We start from the raw sequence: 27,840 nt of genomic DNA, 5'->3' as shown, positions 1-27,840 counted from the left end.
GTTACTGTTTACTACTATTTATTACTGCTTGTTACTGTCTTTTATGGTTATTGCTGAGAAACCTTCGGGTTTTAAAAAAAAATGCGTGGCATGTGACCATAAGATACCCAACTTAGATGCACACTCGAAATGTATTTACTGCATCGGGTCTGCACATTTACATGAGCAGTGTGCTCTATGCACTGTCTTTGGTATATGGGCAGTGGTCGAGAGGAAAAATAAACTTAAAGGACTTCCTCATCCACTTTTCAACATATTGATTCTGGAGCATCCCCTTCTACAAAAAAAAGGTCTTCGGACAAATCAAAAGGGTTCCAAGTCACAGTCCCTAAGGAAAAAACTAAGGAGGCAAGAAAGCACTGTCCTGATTGGTCTTATCCACTCTTGCTTCTTGGTTCCAGTGCCTAAATCCTCTAAATCTTTGGATCCAGCTCTTTTTTCTGAGCTGATCTAATCGGATCGAAAACTTGCCTTCTCCTATAGCCAGTCTCTCCTCAGCTCTGATCGCCCTTTCTTCAGGAAAGGACTAGCCACCAGTCATCAATACCACCTTCCACTGCTTCTTCCCTGTGGTCAGCCAGGTCAACCAGGAGTCTTTCTGAAGCAGATGTGGACTGCATGATGAGGAAATCGAACCAACAAATTCGGTCAGCACTCCACTTGTGAGATAAAATAGTCAGTTTCTTTATTTTTGAAGCAGCCCAAATTAATCACTGCATAATACTTCAGCCCTCAAATCAAAATAATAACCAGACCAGTTTCGGCATTATAGCCTTCATCAGTCATCTATTGGTTCATTCATTTGGTTGCTTTTGGCTCTTGCACTTGCCGTATGTGCAGAAGCTTTTGTTCAAGTTTGGAAATTCCTTAGGACCCAGGTTCAGTTGGGGGTTTTCACGGCTCCGACCACCACTGGACCTACAATTTTGTTTGTTTCTCTCATCCTGTAATAGCTCCTACCCCAATCTGCTTATTAGATTCAGGACATATGGATCTAAGCATTTCCCAGAGTTTGTCCAAGCCAGAGTGGAAGATTTAGCTGTCTTATACTCCTGTGCCATCTCTGACCCAAATAGCTGCAATATTATTGGAGCCAGCAGAATCTTGGAACCGAAGCATCGTCACTGAATCCAGGAGTATGGGTTCAAATCCAAGGGTTTCAGAGCTGTCCCTTCCTCTCTGAGCCTCTGCAGTGGGCAGCACCTGGTATTAGACCTTCTAGCCTGTCTTTTTCAGAATGGTGCTAGCTACTCTACTTTGAAAGTTCATTTATCTACTATTTCTAGTTTTCACATCAAAGAGAATGAGTCCCCAATTGTTCTCTCTGGTTATGTAAAGGTTTTTTGAGTTGAAGGTTTCTTCTCAGACCTCCTCTTAGAGTGTCTACCCTCTATGCGACATTAATGTTTTTTTTCAAGCTCTAACTAGACCACTGTTCAAACCTGCAGCCAAGGTGGATTTCCAATTTGTAACATGGAAACCGTTATTCTTGATGGCATTTATTTCCCCTAGAAGGGTCTCAGAACTCTAGGCTTTTTCTTGTAAACCTTGGTACACCATTTTTCATAAGGACAGATTTTCCCTCCAAACCAGTCCTTCCTTTTTACCAAAGGCAGCTACCAAAACAACTTTAAATTAGAACATCAGTTTTCCAGTTTTCTTCCCAAATTTTTCCAGTAAGGGTGAATACATGCTACATTTTTGGATGTCCACAGACAGCTCCAGTTTTACATCCACCATATGAAAGCATTCAAAAGCCTGATCAACGTTTTGTTTCCTTCTCAGCAAGTAAACTGGGTCATGGAGTTTCTAAATTCACTTTTTCAAGATGGTTGTCTGCTTGTATTACACATGTATACATAGAAAAGGGTTAAGTCTTACTAGAGCAACCAAAGCTCACTCTCGAAGATCAGTGGCAACCTCAACTGCTTTCTTTTCCAGAGCACATATTAATGACACTTGTGCAGCTGCCACTTAGTCAAATGTTCATACCTTCATATCCCATGATAAACTGGATTTATTCTCGAGAGGCAAGGTAGCTTTTAAAAATGGCAGCTGTTTGCTTATTGACAGTCCAAGCTTGACAGCAGCTTAATATGCTGTCATGATGCAGCGGACTTGTTTTTCAGCAGGCATTACCTGTTCTTTAGCACCCTGCTGAAGAACACCTCATACAGGTCGCCTGTTTATTAATTTTCATTACTGGACTTTTTGCCATTTTTGGAATTGTTGGGACTGAATTATGTCCTGAGAAAAGCAAGCCTAACTGAATCTTTCACAGAGTTGACATTTTCTCTGGCAGAAATTAGCTTGTTGAGTTCTGCTTCTTGGAGATGTCACTAGCCTTGATGCTGTTGGAGGCATTCAAATCTCATTTTTTAACCCATTAGTAACCTTCACAGCAGCGGCAGCAAAGAGAAGTAAGAAATCTAGCTTTTATGTCTTTACTGATTTATTTTCTTTTCACTTGTTAGTCACGCAAGCCATCACAGCACAAGTTTCTTTTGCCAAACTGATTAGAAAGCACTTGCCTGGTTTACTGAAAAAATCAGTGGAGGTGGAGAGCATCAAATATAACAGTATAGGATTAAGCTCATTGGCATTTCATAAACTTGGTGCTGTGAGATATGCTACCAGCTGTTTTTTCAGTATCAGAAAAGTAGACTTAACTTGTAATACCTTTGAGACTGCAACTTGTCACCCCAGTGTTTCATGGGTTTCATGTGTGGTCAGCTGACATTCATCAGTTTGTATGATTTTCATATACTTTAATGCACAGGTAATGATGATAGAGTTACAATAGTAATTACAGAAGTAGATCCTATTTAAGAATAGCTTCAGAGCTTCTTGACTGCACTATATTAACTGGAACCAGAAGTAGTAGTTTGACACATTCTTCATGATCAAAATTCTTAGTAGGAGCATCATCATTTTTTGGTTAACTGGTCTGTTTGAAAAAAAGGTCCATCCTTTTAAATTTGCAAGACAAAATATTGAAAATATAATAAGCTCAGTTATATTTATTAAAGAAATTTTTTACACTGTATGAAGTTATTTTGAGGAGGGACCCCTCTGACAGTTACCATAGATGGGACTTTGTGGTTGGGTATTAATACCTTTACCAAACATTTATTGGAGGAATGCTAACTGTCTGGTAGACAGGGCACTTTGAAAATAAAAAAGGCCAATGTGTTTGTCATAGTAAGTAAACAAAAGATGAATTTGCATACGTAGCGTGACAAGTATACTGTGGTTTTTGGTATATTGCTAATGAGCAAAGACAAGGACAAGTGTAGTATGCACAGTGAATGGATATATGTTCATGACATTTGCTTTAATGAAGAATTTCAAAGGTGTCAGTAGTAAACTTTGTATTCTGTACAGTAAATGCAGCAAATTGTAAACATATGAAGCATGTCCAGAAGTAGTAGAATTGGGATAGTAACATGTCTAACATTCCTATAGGTTTATAGGTGTATACTAGACTAATGGCCCTGGAGCCTTTATAAGCCTAGCCCATAGGATTACCCTGGCATTATGCCATCCAACCTTAGTTCCTAGTGCCTCTGTCGAGTATAGCCACTGGAGTGATACCTGGGGTGAATTTTCTATTTCCCAGCCACTCATTAAGATTTCTCTTGAAGAGGGCCAGTGAGGTGCTCTGCTTGACATGTATGAGAAGTCTGTTCCATAGCATGGGCGGTCTCTGGGTTATGAATCTGTCCCTCCAGCATGTTCTGTTGATTGTGGTAATGAGGTTGAGGTCTGTGGAGCATGTGGTGCGGAGGGATTTGGATTTCTTTAGATGTAGCATTTGTAACAGAGCTGGCTCAGGCATGGCTTTGTAAGTAAAGCAGAGATCACCTCTAAGTAGGCGATATGAGGCAGAGAATAGCTGGAGTTTTTTGAGTCTGTCCATATAGAACAAGTGTTTATGGCGTAGGAATCTGTTTGTGAGGTACTTTTGCGGTCTCTCCAGTTGTTGCAGTTGTCTAGTGAGGTACTTGCCAAATGGAAATTTGTACTCAATGATTGGCCTAATGAGGGAAGAGTAGAGGGAGACAATGAATTCTTTCTTGCTGGATGCAAAACCCTTAGTAATGAGATGTACTACATAGAAGGACTTCCTGACCACAGTGGCAACGTGATGGTCAAAAGAGAGGTTGCTGTCAACCTGTGTTCCCAGATCTCTTATAACGCCTTCTGTGTTCAGTGGACTACCATCAGTGTAGTAATTCAAGGGAACCAGGATTTTCCCAAGGGGTTTGACGACACATTTTTTGGCACTGAACTTAAGGCCATGGTTCTGACAGCAGTAGTTGGTCTCATTGAGGCCTTTCTGTAGGATGTCAACATCACTTGGGAAGTTAATAATAGCTCCCAACTTGCAATCGTCTGTGAACTTTGTCAGCCAGAGTCCCTTCGTGTTGGCCTGGACTTCATAGAAGCAGATACCAAACAGGAGAGGACCCAGGACCCGAGTCCTGTGGGACTCCACTCATGACTGGTCGGCGGTCTGACTTGGAGTCAGCTACTTTCACATTGTGGGTTCTGTCTGTGAGCCACTTTGCAATCCACCTAGTGATATAGGGGTTGATGCCTAGTTCAGTGAGTTTTTCTATGATTCCTGAGTGAGGAATGGTATCAAAGGCCTTGGTCAGATCAAGGTAGGCTATATGAACCACCTTGCCTTCATCCACAGCTCTGGTGACTGACTCAAAGAAGTCGACCAAGTTGAGCAGGCATTATCTACCCTTCACAAAACCAAACTGTGTAGGATCCAGAGTTTGGAGATTCTCTATATCCTTGTTTATTAGGTCCATGATGATGCGTTCCATAGCTTTGTATATTAGACTTGTCAGGCTAATGGTGCAATAATTCCCGGGGTCTGTAGTCGCTCGTCCTTTATGGACAGGGATGACTGTAGCAGTGCGCCTTTCGGTAGGGACAAAGCCTTTGGTGTGGCTGTGATTGAACAGGGCACACAGGTGAGGTGCCAATTTACTCTGTAGTTCATGTAGAACACAGCCAGGGATATTGTCAGATCCCATAGAAGCTGTATTCTTGGCCTTGGACAGTGCTGTTTTAACCTGTGCAGCAGTAATACTGGGTGCCTGGCAATTTACTGATATTGTGATTAGTCCTTTGGGGGAAAGGGTAAAGTTAGCATTGAATCTGTCAGCCAGTATATTGGCAGTATATGTTGGCTCAGTATAGGAGGTACCATTGTGCAGTAGCTCAGAGCAAAACTTGGTGTTGCCGTGGAGATTCTTTGCATAACTGTAGAAGCCCTTGTGGCTGTCTTTACTATCTGCTGCAGTTCTGTTTTCATAGCTACCTTTAGAGGATTTGATGAGGGATCTCAACCTTTTGTTGAGACTGATAAAGAAGTTTTTTTCAGTTCTGGGACTTCACCTTATTCCGTATCAGTTTCCTCCTTCTGTTGTAGTTTGTTTATGGCAGGAGACCACCAGATTGGCTTCCTTTTTTTTTTTTTGAGGAGAGCATCTTGGTTTTATTGGGTATGGCAAGATCCATGCATTTGTGTACGTTTTCGTACACTTCATTGGTGTATGATTTGGCAGTTATGCAACTATTCTCCATTTGCGTGGGTGCCGTGAAGTTAGCTACCTCTGTTTTTAGGAGCCTAAAGTTAGCTTTGGAGAAGTATTTCATGGAGGTTACCTTTGTGGGGGGGGGATTTCCAAGATGATTAATTTGTGGTCGGATCTAACCAGGGAGTAGTTAACTTTTGGTGTAGAGCAATGGTCGCCCATGTTAGTAATGACCAGGTCAAGGATGTTGCTACCTCTAGTGGGGGTAAGAATGAGCTGGTCCAGGGCATTGGAATTAATGAATTCCAGAAAGCATTGGGCAAGTGTATTGGTACATGAGTAGTTTTCACAGTTAATGGAGGGGTAGTTGAAATCACCCAGTATGTGATTGTTAGGTTGGACCCTAATATTCTCCAGGGTGCTTGGGAACGTGGAGTGTGAGTCTAGGGACATGGTTGGGGACCTATAGCAGACTATGACCTGAATCACTGTCTTACCCAATGTTAGCTGCACCTGAAGTATCTCAGATGCGTTATGTTGGGCTACCAGTCTGGAGGTGTGCGCATCCTTTATCAATATGGAAACACTACCGCCTTTTTGAGCTTTGGTCCAAGTTCTGGGGCCAAAAGGTGTGGAATGAGTTATAGCCTGGTAGTGCAGGGGTGTTTTCTGCTCCCTTGAACCAGGTCTCTGTTACAGCACAAAGTCAATGTTTTCCATTTTAAGGAGTGCTTCGAGCGAGTGCATTTTGAGATTTTAGACTTGTAGCGTTGAGCAGCATGACTCTCAGATTACATTTGTTTGTAGCTGTTATGGTGGTAATTTGGTCTTTGGAACACCGCCTAAAAAAGGCAGTATAGTGGTGGCAAGAGCCTTGGCCAGTGTCCGGAAGCCCAGGGGTGATAGATGCAGGCCATCTCTGGCAAAGCATCGAAGTCTGTCAGTCATGCCATCCCAGGCAGTCAGAACCTGGATCCCCTTAGAATACCACCAGAAACTTAGCCTATTGTTGAAATCAATCATTTTCTGCTTGTACTGTGGTATCATTTTGGGTGATGGTAGGATGCAGCTCAGAGCTAGGGTCATACCTGCCTGGGCTACATAATCCGAGAGCTCCTCCATGTCTCTTTTCATGTAATCCAGGGAGGTACGTCTCAGGTCATTCACATCCACATGTACAATGACAGAGTCATATTTGTACCTGTTGTTGAGGGACCTGATTGCGTGCGCTATGTGGTGGATTCTGGTGCCTGACAGGCAGCTGACTGTTACTGTCTCCTTATTCAACCTAGTGAATGTGACATCAGTGTGCCTCACTATCGAGTCACCTATGACTAGTGTGTTGGGCGTGCTGTTTTGCTTTAGGGGCTTTGGTTGACTGACACACTGTTTAGCAGAGTTATGTGTCTCGTGATTAGTGTTCTGTTGTGGTGTTCAAGTGCGTTTCTGCTTTGGAGGTCTCTGCTGTTTAGGTAGATTTTTATTGAGAGCCTCTGTGAAGGTGGGTGTGTGGTCTGTGTTTTTATGTGAAGGCAGTGCTGGTGTGTGTTCTGTAGGGCTATGTGTTCCATGTGGTGTGATGCAAGTGTTCACCTTCTCCTCTTGACCAGCTATTCTGTTCTTGGCTGGAGAGTGCGTGGCTTCCAATTTGGATATACAAGTGCATCTCTCACAAGTCTGAGTGTTGGAGGTAAGAGGAGAGGATTGTCAGTGTACATGAAGCAATTACTACATTGCCTCATGATGCCCAAGTTCACCAGGTTAATAGGAGAAAGCACAGGGAACTGACCTTTAGACATGCCTGGAGGGGTGGGCATTAATAAGTACTGGTGCTGTTTCCTTGTAGAACGTTTAGTGCTGGTAGCCTATAATGTTGTCTCCCCAAGAGTATTAATTCAGTCATTGCTCATCTCCTCAAGGGAACGCATTTGTATTCCCCTCATGAATGGGCAAGGGGGGATGTTTATGCCCCTCCCCACACACACACACACACGTGGGGGAGAAAGTTTTATTGGCATCCATGTGCTTTGAGTTTGAAGCTCCCTGGTTTAGAGGTTGTAATTTTTTTTTTGTTATTCTTCACCATTGATGTAAGAACTCTAATCTGAATTTCACACAGCTTCAGCCCACTCATTTCCTACACTTGCAGAAGAAAGCCATGCATGTCCCTTCTTCAGGCAGTCCTCCCTGAGGAAAAAAAAAACTTTTGGCTTTCAAGGTCTGATTGCTCTAATACCAAAGAGGAGAGCTGGCTACAGGCAATCCGTCAAACAATGGCCAGGAGTATCTTTGTGGCTTAAGCTCTAATTTCCCTGTGTGCCTATTGTGTACTGATGCCAGCCTGTGTGCAGACAGCAGAAAGCATGTACCTCTCTCTTTCTCTCTCTCCCCAATAGTGTTGGCTCCCCTCTCCCTGTTTATTTGCCTGTCTTCATTTGAGGGAGAACAATACAATAACAACCCTCATTCCATCCCTCTCGTTCAGGTAAATGAGATGTTCATTGTCTGCTTAAGCCTGTTCTTCTCATTGCCCATACAGCAACCTAAGTTACTAGCCACATGTAATGCAGTGGTGGTATAGACAGATGTCCTGCATGTATGCCATTGGGACCAGATATTGTTTGAGAAATTATGGAAAGTTTCAGAATGTATTTAGTGGCAGTGGCGACCTAGGTTATGCAGTCTGCAGTGCAACATATTGTTTTTTAATAACATGGGGCAAAACTAAGGCAATTTTAACATCAAACTTAAGAATACATGGAGTGCTTGTATTAAAAGGTTTTATGAAATTAGAGTGGCCAAAAAGTACCTTATTCAGAATATATTTTTTTGTTTGGTTTAAACAATTTGTAACCCATGTTGTCTGACTAAAGCAATTTATTTATTTTTCAGAGAGGAGCAGGACCGGGTGTTGGCTTCAATGTTAACATGGCTTTCACTGGCGGTTTGGATCCACCCATGGGGGATACTGAATACATGGCAGCATTCAGGTAAAGCAGTGAATACTGTAAGCAATAAATGCCATTAGTGATTTGCTCACAAGAGCGGATAGTAAGTAAGACAGAAACATTTTCAGCTTGGTTCTTAACAAGAGTCATTAATGTTAATACCCCTTCTTGTATTGCACTGCTAGGTTTTAATATTTGTGCTTCTAAAGGTGCATATATTGTTAAAGTTCATATTATTTTTCTTTTCCGATATCGGGATCATTACACTATACCCATTTTTGAAGGTGCAAATCATAGGATTTTGCATGCACAGTCACTGTGTGACTTTGAGCAAACACTGCATCTCTTAATTATGTACAGTACATAGATCACTGCTGCATTAGCTTAAGTTAAATAGGATCAACCCCCTCTGACTAGCCAGCTTACAATGTAAAGAGCACCTTCCATGCATTCCATTTGTCAGGAGATTGAGCAAAGCTACATAGAAAGACAATTGGGAGAGCAAAAATGCAGAACATTTTGCTGTAGTAGTCCGGTCCTTCTGCAGGCCCAATGGAATTGTCACTTGGCTAGTGATCCTTCAAAGCTGGATAGATAAATCCCCTGTTAAGGAAAACATATGGCACAGCTAGGAAACTTACTGTGTTTTGGACTGCCACTTCATTTTTAAGGAAGTATGCATAACTGCTTTTGTGAACATTTTGTGTAAAAAATCTGTTTTTTGACAGAGTGTTTGTTTGGGTTTTATGTATTTTTGTATTGGGGACAGGATACTGTGCTTATGGCAGGAATGTCTGCGGTTTACTTACCTTAGAACCACTTGTTCTCTACTTTACACTTTACATTCTTGTCCAGGCTCTGCTATTGCTTTTGCCTTCTCAGCTTATGGCATATGTGGTTTTACCTTCTCCTTTCCACAAGAAGAAGAAAATTGTCGGGAAGTCCTTGGGTGTCAGAACAGCTCCTGTTGTCCCTCAATTGCTGGTTGGTGATGTCACTGTTTCTGCTTGTTGTCCCTCAGACCACTCATCTTTTCCCCCCATTCTCTTGGTGTAGCATATGCAGCTACCAAAGACTGGGGGATAACCACACCCTCTACAGCTGTAGGAATGTCTTTGTTGGGCAAGGGAAAACCAGTTTTGTTAGCCTCGGGAAGAGGCAGGTGAGGTTCTTCAATTAGCTGATATAGGGGACCTGCTTCTGGGCCTAGTATGCCTGAGAGTCTGTCCTTTTCTAGGAAGTTGGCCAGGAAGGGGGAACGTATTGAGAAGGCCTTCTTTTACTATTTCCCTGGACATGAAAGATTTGCTGAGATTTGCTAAAGCAATATAATAGCGCGTTTTCCTGGAAGAGAGGTTCTTCTCTTTGTGACATGGAATTTCAGTTAGAAGAGCAGGCATTACTGAGGGAGAGTTTTACATTAGGACTTTATTCACAATCTGAACATTCTGAGTGTGATGCAAGTGTGGTTTCAAATTTCCATCCCAAAGATTTATCCTTTTCAGAAACTTTATCTGAGAAGAAAGAGGTTTTTCAGTGGTTGCATAATGAAATTTTTATAACACGGAAAATGTATTATGATTTGTTACAACTGGAAATGCTACATTCTGCAGCTACTCTACCCGTGTTACCTTCTTTAGGGAATGTTTTTCTCGCCACTTCTAGCTGACCTGATAGTCAGCCTTCTGCGGCTTGACAGTCTGACAGGTTATACAAGGTACCTCAGACTCATAAGCATTTGTTCTCAACTCCTTTAGCAGACCCAGCTGTTATTTCTCTGTACAAAACTGCTTCTGCTAAACGTTTTACTGCTGTTAACCTCATTCCATGTGACATGGATGGGAAAGCAAAGGTCAATCTGGGGAAGAAAATGTGTTCCTCTAGTACTGTCAAGCTGTTATGCTAAAGTTTTTACTTTTGTTTTTGAGAACATGCAAAAGTCTATAGGTAACTTTTTTTCTTGAGGTAAAAAATAATCTTTGAATGTCAAACTATATTTGTCAAGTTACTAAGAATATTTTAAAGTGTGCTTATAATGCTGCTGATTTTTCCTCTATAATTTTTGGGTATTTTGAAGACTGGCTTGGCTTCATTCTTAAAATCTTCCAGAAGAAACTGAAATTTTAAATTCTCCCTTAAATGAGGAGTTTCTTTTTGGCCATTCTGCTGCTGAGGTGTTAAAGAAGTGTGACAAAAGGGTAAAGTTAATATAAAGAATGAAGCAGAGTTTTCAACCCTCAAGTAAGAATAAGAATTTCTCCTCCATCTCAGCTACCCTTTTCAAAAACCCATTTAAACAGCAGGGTGCAAGCAAACAGGATTTTTAAAAAGCAATGGCAAAGAAGCTCCAAAAAGAATGGATATGCTTCAAAAATCAAGTACAGTCCTCTCAGTCAGCATGACTGCTGGCCCACTCAGACCTCTCCTTCTTCCCAGCTTGATGACCTTTCCATATCTGATTAGCTTTATCTTCTTGCGTGACACCAGAGTGTTACAGACTGATAGATTCTGATGAATGGAACTCAGCAGAGTTATACTTGGCTGTGAAAATCCTTCCCTCCTTCCAAAGAGAGCCCTCCTTGCCCTGTAAACACATTTCTATTTTTCCTCTCATTCTACACCAGATGCTGCCCCATGGAGTTATATAACTTCTACCTCTGTGCTACTTGGGCAAGGATTTTTGCGTTAGCAAAACTGAACATTTCCTTTCATAATCTTTTTTATCAAGATTCCCAAGTTGAAAATGTTATCCATTTTAGTCCCTTCCCCTCTAATCCTGCCCCCCCCCCAGTCCTTGTGGCAAAGCTAGATTTAAGGGAAACCTTATCATCACTTTCCCATTGGAGAGCAGTTCAGGCATTTTTAAGGTTTTTATGTGGTTGGGTTGCATTATCAGTTGTCTGTGTTACCTTTTGGGCTTTTCATAGCAGTAAGGGTATTTGCAAAGTGCTTTGCTCTGGTCATTGCGTAATGCAGGCTTTTAGGCATTCACATCTTTCCATATTTGGATGATTATTTTATCTTTGCAAACTGTTCTTTCCAGTTGACAAGAGTCTTAACAAACTACCTATAATCTCCTACTTTGCCTAGATTTTCATATCAACTTTCAGAAATTTGGTCTTATCCCTGGGATGTTTGTTATATTCTGGAAAGAGCCTTTCTTCCTCCAGACATATCAGCAGCTCTTCCTGAGTTTATCCAATTGAAGCCATGCATCTGTAAAGGAATTTCTCAGGGTTTTGATATATATGCCATGTATGATTTTTCATCATATTTCACACAAGGAAAATACAGTGCTACCTCAGATCAGTATGGATTCGGCACCTATGTCCTTTGTCCTTTCAGGTCCCTGTTCTGGGATTGATTCTGTGGTGGATGGAACAAATCTCTTACAATGTAGGTCTCCCAATTTCCCATCCAGCCCCATGCAGTCTCTAATTACAGATGCATTAGACTTGGAGTGAGGTGCAGTTTCTCAAGGGGTAAAAGTGCAAACTCTGTGGAACCCTTCAGAAAGAGAGAAGCACATAAATCATCTTTGGTCCCCAGGACCTCTGCAAGTGTATACATAGACCACCACAGTGATGTGGTGCATAAATAGATAAGGGGGTACCAGACTGTACCCTCGTTACACACTTGCTGTGATAGCCTGATATTTAGCAGTTCAGCTCAGTTTGACTCTGCAGCCTTCATTTGTTCCATGATATAAAAACCTGATTACAGACAAGTTCAACAACACCAGGACAGGCCACACAAATGGAAACTTCATCCTGCGGTCTTGTAAGAATTGATCCAGCTGAGAGGAACACCTTCAAGCTGATCTGTTTACCTCCTTTCAGAAAACACAAAAAGACAACGAAACTTGCAGATGTTCTCCTTTTCCAAAACTTTATTCCATAAGCGCTTTCGTAAGGACTAGTATCCAAACTTCCTCAGACAAAGTTACAAAAGCAGTCAATGACTTATATACTTATACAATTAATAAATAAAACAATAAAGCAATTATATAAAAAACTATTGAATAATTAAACAACTCATTTCCTTTCTTCCTATGGAAAACTATTTACTTTGTATTTCCATATATAATTCATGATTTTATTACTAAATACCTAGACACTAAATTAGTGACTTGAATTAATATAAAATACAAATGTATTAAGTAGAAAAAAAAATATATATATATATATATATATATATATATATATATATATATATATATATATATATATAAATATTTGTCACAGTGCGCCAATGCATATACGAGCATACGTATCATATAAGTAAAGGTACCAACACCAATGCTTTGGCTAGGCACACATTGCAACATCCCACTCACAAATTTTTGTTTGCCATTGTGCACCAGGAACTATATAACAAAAGAGGAGGGCCATGGGCATTAAGGTTAGAAGAAAAGGAATTGTGGCAAATTACAACTTTTGCACACACACCCTGGCCTTAATGAATATGCTTCAGTTAAATGCATTTTGAAACTTAAACAGCTAGATAGGTAGAGTGTGTGTGTGTGTGTGTGTGTGTGTGTGTGTTTGTGTGTGTGTGTGTGTGTGTGTGTGTGTGTGTGTGTGTGTGTGTGTGTGTGTGTGTGTGTTTAACACAAATAACATAGCCCCAGGTATTTCATTTATTAAATTATATCACAAATATTTTTATGTGTATATATATAAATATATATGATGAAAGTGTGTTAAAAGGTGCTAAATTTGTTTTTGATTTATATGTTATTCAATTTATGATATTGTGAAAGTTAAAGATGAGAGTGATATTTGGAATCGGGTTTGGGGAGTGGATGTTATTTTAAAATATGAAAAAGCTGGGGATAAAGCATTTACCAGGTATTTTACATATATTGACAAAATGATTAACTTCAACAATTGGCTAAGCTTCTGGTGTCATTCAAAGGTGATCCAGTATCTGTCTGCCTGGGACGACATGATCGACATCCTACGATACTTTGCCAGAGATGGTTTGCACCTGTCACCCCTGGGATTCAGGTTACTGGCTAAAGCTCTTGCCACCACTATAGTGCCTTTTTTAGGCAAGGTTCAAAGGACAAAGCCACCACTGTAACAGATACAAGCATGCAAAATTTGAAGGTAATGCTACTCAATGCTAGAAGTCTAAACCTCAAAAACCACTCTCTCTTGGCACTCCTAAAAATGGAGAACATCGATATCTGTGCAGTAACTGAGACCTGGTTCAAGGCTCCAGAGAGCACCCCTGCAATACCAGGCTACAACTCTTACCACACTTTTCGACCACTAAACCAAGACCGAAACACTAAAGGTGGAGGAGTGTCCATATTCACCAAGGATATTCACACCTCCAGGCTAGTTGCCCAACACAATGCATCTGAAATTCTCCAGGTGCAACTAACACTAGGTAAGACTGCAGTCCAAATTGTAGCTTGCTACAGATCCCCACCATGCCCTAAGATTCTCACTACACCTTTCTAAACATACTGGAAAATATTAAGATACAACCAAACACCCTAATACTGGGTGATTTCAACTACCCTGCCATTAACTGGGAAAACTACTCGGGTACCAACACCTTTTCCCAACGATTCTTGGAATTCATAAATTCCAAAGCCCTGGATCAACTAATCCATTGTCCCAACAGGGGCTCCAGTATCCTAGACCTGGTCATTACCAACATGGGAGATAGATGCTCCACACCAGTGGTCACCGCCTCATTGGTCAGGTCTGATCATAAGCTAATCACCCTTGACATCCACATCCCACCCCCCAGTAAGGAAACCTCTGTAAAAAACTTCTCCAAAGCCAACTTCATGCTACTCAAGTCAGAAGTTACAAACTTCATGACACCCATGCAGATGGGAGCTGAAGGTTCGACTGCTGAATCCTACACTAAGGCACTGTATGAGCACATCCACTCGTACATGAATCATGCCATCCCATAAAGATCAAAGACGCTCTCCTCCAAAAAAAGGAAGCCAATGTCGTGGTCCCCTGCCATAAACTAACTATAACACAGAAGGAAGAAACTGTTGCAGAAAAGAGGAAAATCCCAGGATGCAAAAAACTCCCTTACTGGCCTCAGTAAGTAGCTGAGATCCCTCATAAAATCCTCCAAAGCTAGTTATGAAAATAAAATTGCCAAAGATTCCAAAGACAACCACAAGGCATTCTATAGCTATGTCAAGAATCTAAATGGCAATGCTCAGATCTGCTCTGAGCTACAACAGAATGGCATTAAATATACGGATCCCAAGGATATTGCCAATATCGTGGCAGAACGATTTAGTGCCAACTTCATCCTCCTCTCCCCCCTTAAATGGCCCATCTCAATACTAAAAGATTGCCAAATTCCGGTAATCATGGCCAAACAGGTAGGAACTGCATCTCCAAAGCTAAGAATACAGCATCCATGGGACCAGATGATATCCCAGGCTGCCTAAAGCAGATCCCCTATGCTGACCGTCTAAAAAAACTCCAGCTATACTCTGTGGTATATCGTCTACTCAGAGGCGTTCTCTGCTTAGCATACAAGGCCATGTCAAACCCAGAGCTGTTGGACATGCTCCACTTAAAGAAATCGCAATTGCTCAGAGCCACATGCTCCAGGGATCTAAACCTTGTCATCACAATGAACAAAACATGCTGGAGGGATAGGTTCCTGATCCAGAGACTCCCCATACTCTGGAATAGACTCCCCATACCTGTCAAGCAGAGCGCCTCCATGGCCGTCTTCAAAAGGAACCTTGATGATTGGATGGGAGATAGGAAATTTACCCCAGGGATCACGTCAGTCGCCCTGCTAGACAGGGGTCCAGGGAAGTAAATATTGCGGGAAGAAATTTCCAGGGAATTGTTATGGCTAGGCTTGTATAGGCCCTAGGACCAATAGCCTAGTACCAACCTATGAACCTATGTAGATGGTAAAAGAGGAATAATAGCTATACGGGACAGTCAAAATTTAGTTTTTTTTCCCCTTTTTTTCTTTTTTCCCCTGTAGAGATTTTAGTACTCTGATAAATGAGTGTACAAAAGTAACATGTAATCAGTGTGGGGGAAGAAGTCATGTGATGAATAAGTGTAAAAAGAAATGTAGAATATGTAAAAGTGGAAGGCAGTTCTGGATTGATTTTAAGAAGAAGCAAATTGAAGGTCATGTTGGTTAATGCTAGGAGTCTTAACCTGAAAATACACTCACTGGAGGCTCTCCTTACACTAGAAGATGCCGACATCTGTGCAGTCATGGAAACTTGGTTCAAGACTGTGGAGAGCACCCCTGCCTTACCAGGGTATACCTCATTGCACACATTCCGACCCCAAAATGAGATTGGAAAGACCAAGTGTGGTGGAGTTTCTGTTTTCATTAAAGGCAACACACCTCCAGATTGGTTTGCCAGCATGATGCACTAGAACTACTCCAGGTACAACTGACAATTGGCAAGACACCCTTCCAAGTTAAAGACCCCCCCCCAATGACTCAGGACACCCACTTCTCCTACCTGGACCTACTTGACTCCATCAAGGTACCCCCTAACACCCTGATCCTTGGTGATTTCAACTATCCCACCATAGACTGGGTGAACTATTCCTGCTCTACTGCACTCACCCAGTGTTTCCTTGACGTCATCAATTGTAAAGCACTAGATGAGCTTGTCTCATCCCCCACAAGGGGAGATAACATTCTAAACTTGGTTCTCACCAACATGGGTGACTGCTGCACCACCCCATAGTAAGTTCTTCCCTGGTGAGATCAGACCATTGATCTGTCTGATTCGAAGTTTCTATCCCATCCTACCGCCCAGCCATAACAAGGCTAAAAACTTCTCAGAAGGTGACTACAGCCTTCTAAGAGAGGGCATCAGTAGCTTCACACCACCGCCCCCCTGAGAGGATGTAGACAACTATGCTGAACAGTGCACCAGTGCAGTATACAAGCACCTGTATAACTGCATGGACTCAGGCATGCCCAACATAATTACAATCTGCTCCTCAAGGAAACACAAACCTATCTGGCGAACATCCTCTATCAACAGGTTTTACAGCAAAAAGAAGAAACTTTTGTTCAAGGGTAAAAAGGCACAAATTCCCAGTTGGAAAAACTCCCTCCTTAGCCTCAACAAGCAAATTAGATCACTAGTGAAAACCTCCAAAGCCAGTTATGAATCAGAACTATTGTCCAAAACAAAGGGTAACCACAAAGCCTTTTTCAGTTACATCAGGAACCTCCATGGCAAATCCCAGTTTGTTCTGAATTAGTTCTTAACAGTACCACTTACACTGATGCTGTTGATTTAGTCAACCTGCTAGCAGATAGGTTCAGTGTGAACTTCACTCCCTTGCCCCCCTCGAAAGGCTCATTCGACATCCCCAGTACTTGTCCCGCACCTCACATCTTCATAGATCAGATGTTAAAGACCCTATCCAAGGCAAAGAACACAGCTTCCACTGGACCTGATAATATCCCAGGCTGTATTCTGCACCATCTCCAGCAAGAACTAGCTTCACAATTGAGCACCCTATTCAACCATAGCCTAAGTACAGGCTTCATTCCAGCAGAGTGGAGAACTGCCATTGTCATCCCCTTGCACAAAGGTGGTGCCACTACTGACCCTGGAAACTATCACCCCATTAGCTTGACAAGTCTAATCCGTAAGGTCATGGAACATATTATTATGGACCTCATAAACAAGGACTTAGGCAGTCTACAAGCACTTGACCTCACCCAGTTCAGATTCGTCAAGGGCATATCTTGCCTGTTGAACCTGGCTGACATTTCTGAGACTGTTACCAAGTCCCTGGATGAGGGAAAGTCAGTACATACACCTTACCTTGACTTGGCCAAAGCCTTTGACACAATCCCCCACTCGGACATCATCTAAAAGCTAACACAACTTGGCATAAATCCCTATCTCATCAGGTGGGTGGCCAACTAGCTCACAGATAGGACCCATAAGGTCAAAATAGGTGCCTTTGCCTCCGACAGCAGACCTGTCACTAGTGGTTTTCCCCAGGGATCTGTCCTGGGGCCCCAATTGTTTGGCATCTACTTCTCAGAGGTCCAGTCAGAGACAAAAGGCCTTTGGCTGACCAAGTTTGCAGACGACTGTTGGGTGCTGTCATTGACTCCCCAAATTATGTTAACGTACTACAAGAGGGTCTCACAGCAACAAATGATTGGTGCCAAAGTAATGGCCTTACATTAAATGCAAAAATTGTATTATCATACCATTCAGCAAAAACACGGCCCCTACTGTTTACCACATCAATGACAATGCCCTAAGCACACAACCTGTGGTGAGAGACCTGTGTACACAGGTTGACAACAGTCTCACATTCGACCATCATGTAGCAGCAGTGGTCAGAAAAGCCTTTTACTTGGTTCATCTCATAAGTAAAAGGATTGCATCCAGAAAAAAGGCGGTTATTACCTCTCTGTATTCCTCCCTCATTAGGTCAATAATTGAGTACATTGCCCTGTTTGGTATGTACCTCTCCAAACACCTACACCAACTGGAAAGGCCACAGAAATAACTCACAAAGAGAATCTATGGCCTCCAACTCCTGTCCTATGTGGACATACTGAGATCAAGTACTTTGGTTATTAACTCTGTAGTTGTGATGGTGGCTCTTAGGAAGGATCCTACATCTTGGACTTCATCCATTTTCCTTCAGATAAGGAGTATAGCACCTTGGACAATTTTGAAAAGTAGGCCTATGCATCCTTGACATTTTCATTCATGTCCATGTTCCAGCAGAATCTGGCAGAGGAGTTAGACAAGACACTGAGCCATCTGCTGCAGGAGAATGAATAGAATAGCAAGATGGTTTCTCAAACTGCACTGGTTTCCAAAATGATCAGTTTATGCAACTGCCATGAAGTGCTGTGGACAGCACAGCACAGGTGGCAGATATGGATATTAGTACCATCATGCCAGACACCACTTTACTACTGAATTTGCCAAGAATTTCTAGGCAGCTTTCCTTAATGTCCCTTTCAGTGAAGCTCAATTGTTCAATCCTTTGGTAAGACAGAAATTCAAAAAAAGTGAACAGGATGGTGAATTTTTGTCAGCAGTTCCAATTCATTTTCAAATACCACAGCACGCATTTACTTGGAATCTGAAAAATCCCAAGCTCCTATGGTTTAAACAAGGACAACAGCATCAGCAGCAGAGTTACCAGCAATCTGTAAATCAGAGAGCCATATGCCATCACAGAATGGACACCTTCTGTTTAAAGGCTAGAATTCTCAACAAAATTGGGACCCCGCACTGGTGCTGGGGCACAGATGCAGTAGCAGCCTCAAGGACTTACCAGATTGCCCCATTCTGTAGGCTGTTGAGGTCATTTTTCTCTCCACTCTCATTATGGATGGCTATCAAGTAAGGCAGGTGTCTAAGGGGTAATATTTTTACATGTTACAAAATTCTTTTCCTTTTCCTCTTTTCACTCCAGCCACCCTCTTTTCCTCTCAGGGACATTTAACCATTTAAAAGACAGTAACAAAGTGTCACTCTCCTACTTTGGACACAATAGAAGATAGAAGAGTCTTTGTGGGCTCTGTTCAATCAGCTTTATTTTGTACAAACACATCACAGTAGAAGTTTACTGACTTGAACTTAAGTAACTTACATACAAACTATTGCTGTAATCATATATGCTTACTCTCTGGCGGCACACTCAGAATGGCATGTGCTTAACATTTATACGTGCATCCTCATTCTTTGACGTGCTTCTTAAAGATACAGCACATAGCACATGCTCTCTGATCTACAATCCTCCCTCTTGAAAACAAAACATGCAATGTTGTGAAACATTTTTGGTATGCAGATATCACAGACAATTTAGACATGCATTTAATAGATGTATATATATATATATATATATATATATATATATATATATATATATATATATATATATATATATATACAGTTAAGTCCATGTTGCTACATATTTCACACTGGTCTGTAACGTGTGACATAAAATTGGGAATTGGGCTTAACTGTTGGGGAACTGTCTGTGAATAATGTTCGATCTCTGATTTACTTGGAACATCTTCTGGCATGGAATCGGAGGTAAGAACACCCTCTGGAATGTAAACAACATTTGATTCACTCTGAGATTTAGAGTCTAAGTCACTATAACAATGTTGTGATGATGATTCTGGTACAGGTAACAGATGTTTATGACTTTGCCTGTACTGCGTAACTTCCGAGTCTATAAGGTAGGATCACAGTTCAGGACATTTGCCAGTAACTTGTCCTATACGGTCGAAAACTTTTTCTGTTTGAAGTCTGACCATTTCTCCTTCCCTTAATGGAGAAAGAAGTTTGCTCGACTTGTCGTATGATGACTTCTGGATAGAACACTTCTTAAATAATTGAGCCTTGATGGTCTTATTATTCTTGGTTTTAGGCTTTAGTAGATTGGTAGTAATAGGTAGCATAGTTCTTGTTTGCCTGGAAAGAGGTCATTGAGCTGGAGATCCGAGAACATCATCACGTGATATATTCCTAAGGATAAGGAGATTTAAGAAAACATCTGAATTGTCACATCTTGACCTTTCATGTAGTTCTTTCGCAGTCAGCAGAGCTCACTCAGCTAGGCTATTTGACTGAGGATACTCAGGACTGCTGGTAATGTGTAGAAAGTCCCATTCTCTTGCAAATTTCTGAAACAACTGGCTAGTAAATTGAGTACCATTGTCAGAATGTGCGGACTACCATGGACTGAGAAATTATGTTTCAGCTTGGTAGCAACAGTAGTAGATGTTGGATTAGGGAGTGGATCAATCTCAGACCAATTCGAATTAGAGTCTGCCAGTACCAACTAGCATTGATTGTTCCACTCAAATGATATTAGTAACTGCTGTCAACCAAGATAGTTCAGGAACTGGATCTAGCTGAAGTGGTTCTCTTTGCAAGTGTAATCTACTACTGTTGTATACTGAACAAGAAGAAAGTACTTTATCGATGTCTTTGAGTAATGAAGGCCAACATACTAATTCTCTCACTCACCTCTTAGTGGAAGCAGAACCTGGGTGACCACAATGCAAAATCTGAATGTACTCATGTTGTAAGGAAGCAGAAACAATAGTTTTAGGACCTTTGAAAATAATACCATCTACAATCAACATTTCATCTGTATAGGGAAAATAGGATGTTCTTCATGTTTCACTGTTGCAGTCATGACACTTGGGTTATCCTGCCAGGGGTAGCCCTCAGTCGGCCCGAATACCAGAGACTTAGTATTTCTACGTTGGTTGCTGTCGCTTCAGGACTGACATCAGGTCATCAAGTATAAAAACAGGCAGCCAACGCCATTACATCAGTCTTTCTTGCCGAGGAGCCCGAAGCAGAAGCAGTTCGCACGAGTGCCAGTCGGCCACTACCCGAGTTTTCGTTTCCGAAATTGAATCATCCTGAAGTCTTTAAAGGTAAGTACCCCATTGGGGATCCTTTTTTCTTGTTGTAACCGATGTCAGAAAAAGTTAACAATTGTCTCACCTGTGGAAAGCAAATACCACACCAAGATTTCCATTCTTACTGCATCACCTGTTTAGGCCCAGACCACGACGTACCTCACTCTCGGTTTTGTGCTTTGTTCAACGCTCGAACTATTCCTCGTTCGGCCCTTATTGTAGCTAAATACTTTTGTTCTCAATCTCCGTATTCCGAAATGGCTTCGGTAAGCCATCCGACTACCGAGCTTCTGAAAAAACGTAAGGATAAATACAGAGACAGACCGCACAGGTCCAAAACTGCCGACGATGCTTCTGTTAAGCTAGTCGCCAGTTCGCCGGTACTCAGTGAGGCACTTTTGCAGCCCCTGATGCCCGCTTCAATGGATTCGCAGGCTGCTACCGAGACCCTTTCGGAGTTCAGTATTCCGCGAGACTCTTCTTTGACTATGGAACCTGGAGATGTCTCTACCTTGGATGGGTCTGGAGTGCTGTGCAGGCACTGGCTTCTAAGGAAGTTCTTTGCATTACCAATATACAACACAAACCGACAACTTCTTTCGTGTCTTCAGTTCTTTCTAAAACTACCAAGTTTCTAAGGCCAAGAGTATGAGCTACGCCTAAAAAATCGATGACCCAAACTTAAATGCCTGCTTCCTTCCCACAGTCTCAAATGCTTAAAATGTCAGAAGACCTAATCATGCTGATTAGGGGAAGCTAGCCTTCCCCTGCTAAAAGAAAAAGAGACTTGTCCCCAGCAGCTTTAACTGACCAAGAGTCCGATGACTCTGAGGTTTCTGAATATGAAGACATGCTCTTATCTGCCTATGAGGATTCAGATGCAGAGGAATCCATTCCTTCTGCTTCCCCTCTAGAGTATTTTTCTTCTGGTGAAATCCTACATACTTTGAGAGAGCATTTCCACTAGGGATGCCAGGATTATCCTTAGCCCAAAAAGAGACTCAGGGAATTTTTAGATTTACCACAGCACAGACCCTTAGCTATCCTTCGTGTTCTGGATTTTGTAGATGATGTCTTTATGGAATCCAGTCTAACTCCTGATACTTTACCCCCTGCTCCAAGGAAACCAGACAGGTACTACAGAGTTCCTGACTCTCACAAATTTATTTTCCAAAATCCTACTGCTGACCCCAAAGGTCATCTCCCAAGGACCTAAAGGAATAAAAGCAACTACAGCTAAGAATCCCACCCCTTCGGACAGGGATTCCCGAGCTTTAGACAGATGGGGTAAAAAAGTATACACCTCTGCAACTCTCGCTATTAGAGCATTGAATTGTCAGTTCCACATGCTGAAATACTAGCAACATACTATGGAATTTGTTAATCAAAAATTATCTACCTTTCCTGACTGTGCAGAAAATAAAGAATTACAGGAGGAGCTTATGCATTCTGCAAGCCAAGTCACCAAGCATACCCTGCAATGTGGGTTTGATGCCCTAGAAGCATCTTGCATGGCTGCAGTCACAGGTTCTGTACTTAGAAGGCATGCTTGGCTTAAGGAGCAGACCTTACCAGACCATGTCAAATCAAAATTACTGGACGGTCCTTTGAGCAAGGACAATCTGGCACCAAAGCAGAAGAGGTTTTAAAAAAGATGGAAGAAAAGGCTAAGTCTAAGCAGACAGTCAAAGATTTTTTGCAAGTGCAGCCTTCAAGATACAGTAGGCATTGCCCCTCGAAACATTGGTCCTTTCCAGCCCCCTCACAATTCTAAAACTAGACCCAGGGGAAACAGAACCCCCCAGATTATAGTGTCAGGGTATGCAGAGATCTAAGCAATGGAGTACCTCCACTTCTGAAACAGGGAGTGCTAAGCCATCCCCTTACAGAAAGAATTCACAATGACTTCTCAACTCTCTCCTCACCTCTGCCCAATTGCTCATGCCCCTAGGAGGAAAGCTTGCCCACCATGCAAAAAACTGGACCTCCATCACCAACGATCGATGGGTCCTCAACATAGTATCCCAGGGGTACAAATTTTATTTCCACACGCTGCCAACACCAAAAGGGTTCCCAGACCTTCCTCCAAACCAGTGGGCAGAGGCACAAAACCAAGTTCAATCCCTGCTCTCCATAAGGGCAATTCAGCCTGTTCCTGCAGAACAGATAGACCATGGTTTTTATTCCAGACTTTTCCTGGTACCCAGAAAAGAGGGCACCTGGCGCCCAATGTTAGAGCTATCCATTCTAAACACCTTCCTGGTGTTCCTCCTACAGAAGCTTCTCCCTATGCTGTCCAAAGATGCCTGGTTAGCCATCCTCGACCTAAAGGAAGCCTATTTGCAGATACCTATCAGGGACTCCTGCAGGAAATATCTATGTTTCAGGGCAGGATTTATGCATTATCAGTTCTCTGCACTTCCATTTGGCTTATCCACTGCTCCCAAAGTTTTCACAAAATGCCTGGCTCCAGCCATTGCCTATTGCAGACAGAGAAAGATTCAGATATACCCTTACAGGCAGACAGTCAGGAAAAACTGTTGCAGCACCAGACATTTGTAAAGGACCTTCTAACCTCCCTGGGGTACACTATCAATGAAAAGAAATCAAAACTAGTCCCCAGTCAAAATATTGTATTCGTGGGAGCAAGCTTGGACACAGCATCCCAAATGGCATTCCTTACAACAGAAAAACAAGCCTATCTGACAGGCTACTTTGCTCAAATGGCCACCAGAACCCAGCTATCTGCAAGGAAAGTCCTGCAGGCTCTAGGGTTCATGGCCTCCGGTATTCTACTAATTCCATATGCCAGACTGCATATGAGGAAACTTCAGTGGTACTTAAAAAGTCTTTGGTGCCAACATTCTCAGGACATGGAAACTATCATACCTGTAATACCTTGTCTCAGGACAGAGTTTCTTTGGTGGGCAGCAGCATGCAACCACAACAAGGGACTTCCCTTTACACAACCTCATGCCGCCCAGACCCTAACCACAGATGCATCAGATTATGCCTGGGGTGCACATCTGGATGGCAGATGCATTCAGGGCCTAACCAAATTCATCTGCACATCAACCAAAAAGAGATGCTAGCTTTTCAGCATGCTCTGACAGCTTTCAGACACCTACTCTCACTGGGGCCCCTTCTAATAAAAGCCGACAACACCACAGTGATGTGGTACATCAACAAGCAGCGGGGACCCCACTCTGCAGGCTAGCCATGACTATGTGGAACACTGCCTCTGCTATGCAATTCACCTGCAAGCTCAATTCCTGCCAGGCAAACAAAACTCTGGCAGATGACTTAAGCAGAAATCTCCTAGACCCACACGAGTGGCAATTAGACCACAACACCTTCAGCCTTCTAACCCAGAAATGGGGTACCCTGAAGGTGGACCTATTTGCCTCCCTCTACAATCACCAGCTCAGTAAATTCTGCACCAGGGTATCTCACAGCAAGGCCTGGAAAGAGGATGTCCTATCCTTCCAGTCGGCAAACCTCTCAATCTATGAATTTCCCCCTCTGCCTCTTCTTACAAGAGTACTACTAAAGATAAGGCAGGAAAGACCAAGGGCAATCCTGATTGCCCCAGACTGGCCACACCAACACTGGTGCCCTCTACTGCGCAGTCTGTCACTGGTGCCACCGTGGCACCTACCCCAGATCCCAACCTTCCTCACTCAGCAGGAGGGACAGATCTTGCATCCGCAATTGCAAACCCTGAACCTTGCAGCCTGGCTTTTTTCTCTAATTCTCCTCCAGTGGCCAGTCTAAGCAAGCAGGTGCTGGATTCCATCCATGAAGCCAGAGGACCCAGTGCAAGGAAATCCTATGCTGATAAGTGGAAAAGGTATTGTTCCTGGATTCACTCTAAAGGAGCGGATACAGCACAGCCCACCTAGCAGACCTACTCCACAGAGGCCTATCCTTCTTTTCCATTAAGATCCATGCCTCTGCTGTCTCTGCTCATTACAGCACTGAGCCACCTCTCTTCTCTCACCCTCTCATCAAAGAGTTCTTGAGAGGAGCTAACAACTTAAGGCCACCAAGAAGAGCCCCCACCCCTGCTTGGGACCTTAATTTTGTGTTAGAAAAGCTCATGCTACCCCACTTTGAGCCTGCAGCGTCAGCAGAGTTAAAATTCCTCTCTTGGAAAACAGCCTTGCTTCTGGCCATCACTTCAGCTAGAAGAGTGTCTGAGCTACAAGCACTTATGGCTGTGGAACCCTTCATTATTTTTCATGCTGACAGGTCTCCCTCAGGACTAACCCTACTTTTATGCCTAAAGTGGTGTCCAGTTTGGCTCTCAACCAATCTATCCATTTGCCCACCTTTTTCCCTAATCCTCAAAATAAGGGGAAAGGATCCTACACTCTTTAGACGTGCACAGACAGCTCAGATTCTGCCTTGATAGGACTTACCTTCAAGAAATCTGACCAGTTACTAGTCAGCTTTGCACCAGGGGCAGAGGGCAATGCCATATCAAAACAAACCATCTCCAAATGGATAGCACACTGTATCCATTTCTGTTACAAACACCATGGGAAACCACCCCTTGAGGGGTCCAAACACATTCTACCAGGGCAACCTCAACCTCTACAGCCTTTCTCAGAGGAATCCCTATCAGGGGACATTCTGGAAGCTGCTAGTTGGAGTTTTGTTCACAACTTCACCAAGCATTACCACCTGTCTATCTTTTACAAATCCAGGGCAGGCTTTGCAACAGCAGTCTTGCAGGGCATACTAGCCAGCCCCAACTTTTCTTGACTGCCTCCACCCATTCTTCAGCTTTGGGAATCAACTCAAGTGTGATGACTGCAACAGTGAAACACGAAGAACATAGTACAGTTGTGTACATTTACCATAAATGTAGATGTTCGAGTGTATTCACTGTTGCAGTCCTGGTTTCCCACCCTCCAGCCCCCTTGTCTCTCTCTCTCCTTCTCTATTTCTCTTACTCACTCCTTACAGGGCTGTTGTTATTTACTTTTTACTGGTGGTGTCTTTTTCACCATAACTTAGCTCCCTGTGTAGAAGCTTCTGACATTTGGGGTAAGAAAAACTGATGTAATGGCATCGACTGCCTGTTTTTATACCCCTGACGAGCTGACGTCAGTCCTGAAGCGACAGCAACCGACACAGAAATACTAAGCCTCTGGTATTCGGTCCGACTGAGGGCTACCCCTGGCAGGATAACCCAAGTGTGATAACTGCAACAGTGAATACACTCGAACATCTACATTTATGGTAAGTGTATACAACTGTACTTTTCCACTTCTGGTGGTATACTAGATTGCTTTGGTGCCCATCCAGCATTAAGGCAGCGATTAAGCTTTTGCAGAATTGGATCAGTCTTAGTGTGATCTCTCAACTGTCAAGCCAAGTGTTAGAAAAATTATGCACTGCCATCACATCAAAGTCAAAAGTCTATCTCTCAAGCTGTTCCGTTGGATTCCTGGGTGGTCTGGATAAGGTATTAGCCAGGTAGAGTAGTTTGCCTTTCGTATAGTCCATTTTGAAGTTGTACTTTGGCAATTTGAGCATCATTCTTTGTAATCTTGCTGGAGCAGAATGCATATGCTTCTTTAGAGTAGTAACTAGAGGTTGATGGTCAGTTTCAATCTGAATAGCTCAACCATAAATATAATCATGAAACTTGGAAGATGCAAATTCTGTTGCCAAAAGTTCTTTCTCAATTTGAGCATACTGCATCTCAGTTTAGGTAAGTATTCTAGATGCATAGGCTACTGGTCTGCCCTCTTGAAGTATAACTGCACCTTGCCAAATTTTGCAGCATCACAGAAAAGAGTAGCTGGTGTGTTCACATCATAGTATCTTAATGTACGTGAGGTGGCGGTTTTCTGCTTGAGCTCTTCAAATGACTTCTGGTGCTGTTCTAACCATGACCATGCAAGTTTTTTGCACGTTAGCTCTCTTAAAGGTGCTATCAACTCACTGAAGTCTTGTATAAACTTGCCTAAATAGTTGACTATGCCTAAGAAATATTGTAGTGCTTGTACATTGTCTGGTGCTGACATCTCAAGAATGGCTGCTTGATTGGTTAGGTATGGTCTCAAGCCAGTACTGGTAAACAAATGACCTACGTAAGTAACTTCTGGGAGTCTGAATTTGCACTTCAGAGGATTGAGCATCAAGTTCACTTTACGTGCTCTGTCTAGAACTTTCTTTAGGTTTCTGTCATACTCTGCTCCACCATTCCCTCCAACCAATAAATCATCTACTATTATGGCAGAAGGATAACCCGAAAAAATTTGCTCCATTGCTTGCTGAAAGACTTCACTTGCAGAATCTATTCCAAATGGCATCCTTAGAAATCTGTATCTGCCAAACGGAGTACGAGAAATGGTTAGTAATGCGGATTTGCGATCAAGCATTACTTGCCAAAATTAACTCTTTGCATCCAAGACTGAAAAAACAGTGGCATTTGGTATTAGGGCTGTGACCTCTATGACTTTGCGCATTGGATGATATGGTCTTGTCAATGCTTTGTTCAAATCTCTTTGGTCAATGCATATTCTGATTTTGTCTGAGCCTTTTTTATGAGCTGCTAACATGGACGACACCCATTCAGTTGGTTCTGTAACTGGACAAATTACATCTTGCTGTATCATTTTGTCCAACTGAGCCTTAACTTTATCCTGCATAGCTATTGGAACTCTTCTTGCTGGTCTGACTACTGGAGTGACCTCTGGGTCTACCTTCATGGAATACACTGCTGGAAGTTTGCTCAACCTGTCCTCAAAAACGTCAGCATATTCTGAAAAAATGACTTCAGAAAATTTAGAACTAAGAGATGCACTTATGTGATGAACTTCTTTTGTAAAATAAAGCAGATTCATTGTCAAACTATCTTTGAGACCCAGAAAAGACTGTACTGGTCTTCTGACTACATAGAATAA

At 42.4% G+C, this 27,840-nt stretch overlaps 1 protein-coding gene across 6 annotated transcripts in view; it reads left to right on the top strand.

Moving 5' to 3' along the window:
• HDAC4 (histone deacetylase 4) overlaps window positions 1-27,840 on the top strand; it is a 3,124,471-nt gene that overhangs the window by 2,769,210 nt on the left and 327,421 nt on the right. For all 6 annotated transcript variants that reach the window (XM_044075061.1, XM_044075057.1, XM_044075060.1 and 3 more), the window contains one exon: window positions 8,448-8,545. In XM_044075061.1, the coding sequence (XP_043930996.1) occupies window positions 8,448-8,545 (98 nt within the window). The remainder of the gene's footprint in view (window positions 1-8,447; window positions 8,546-27,840) is intronic.

Source organism: Protopterus annectens, chromosome 6.part0, assembly GCF_019279795.1.
Source record: "Protopterus annectens isolate FY-2018-M chromosome 6.part0, PAN1.0, whole genome shotgun sequence".
Taxonomy (NCBI): Eukaryota; Metazoa; Chordata; order Ceratodontiformes; family Protopteridae; genus Protopterus; species Protopterus annectens.
Note: the sequence above shows the minus strand (reverse complement) of the source record. Positions and strands in the feature narration are given on the sequence as shown.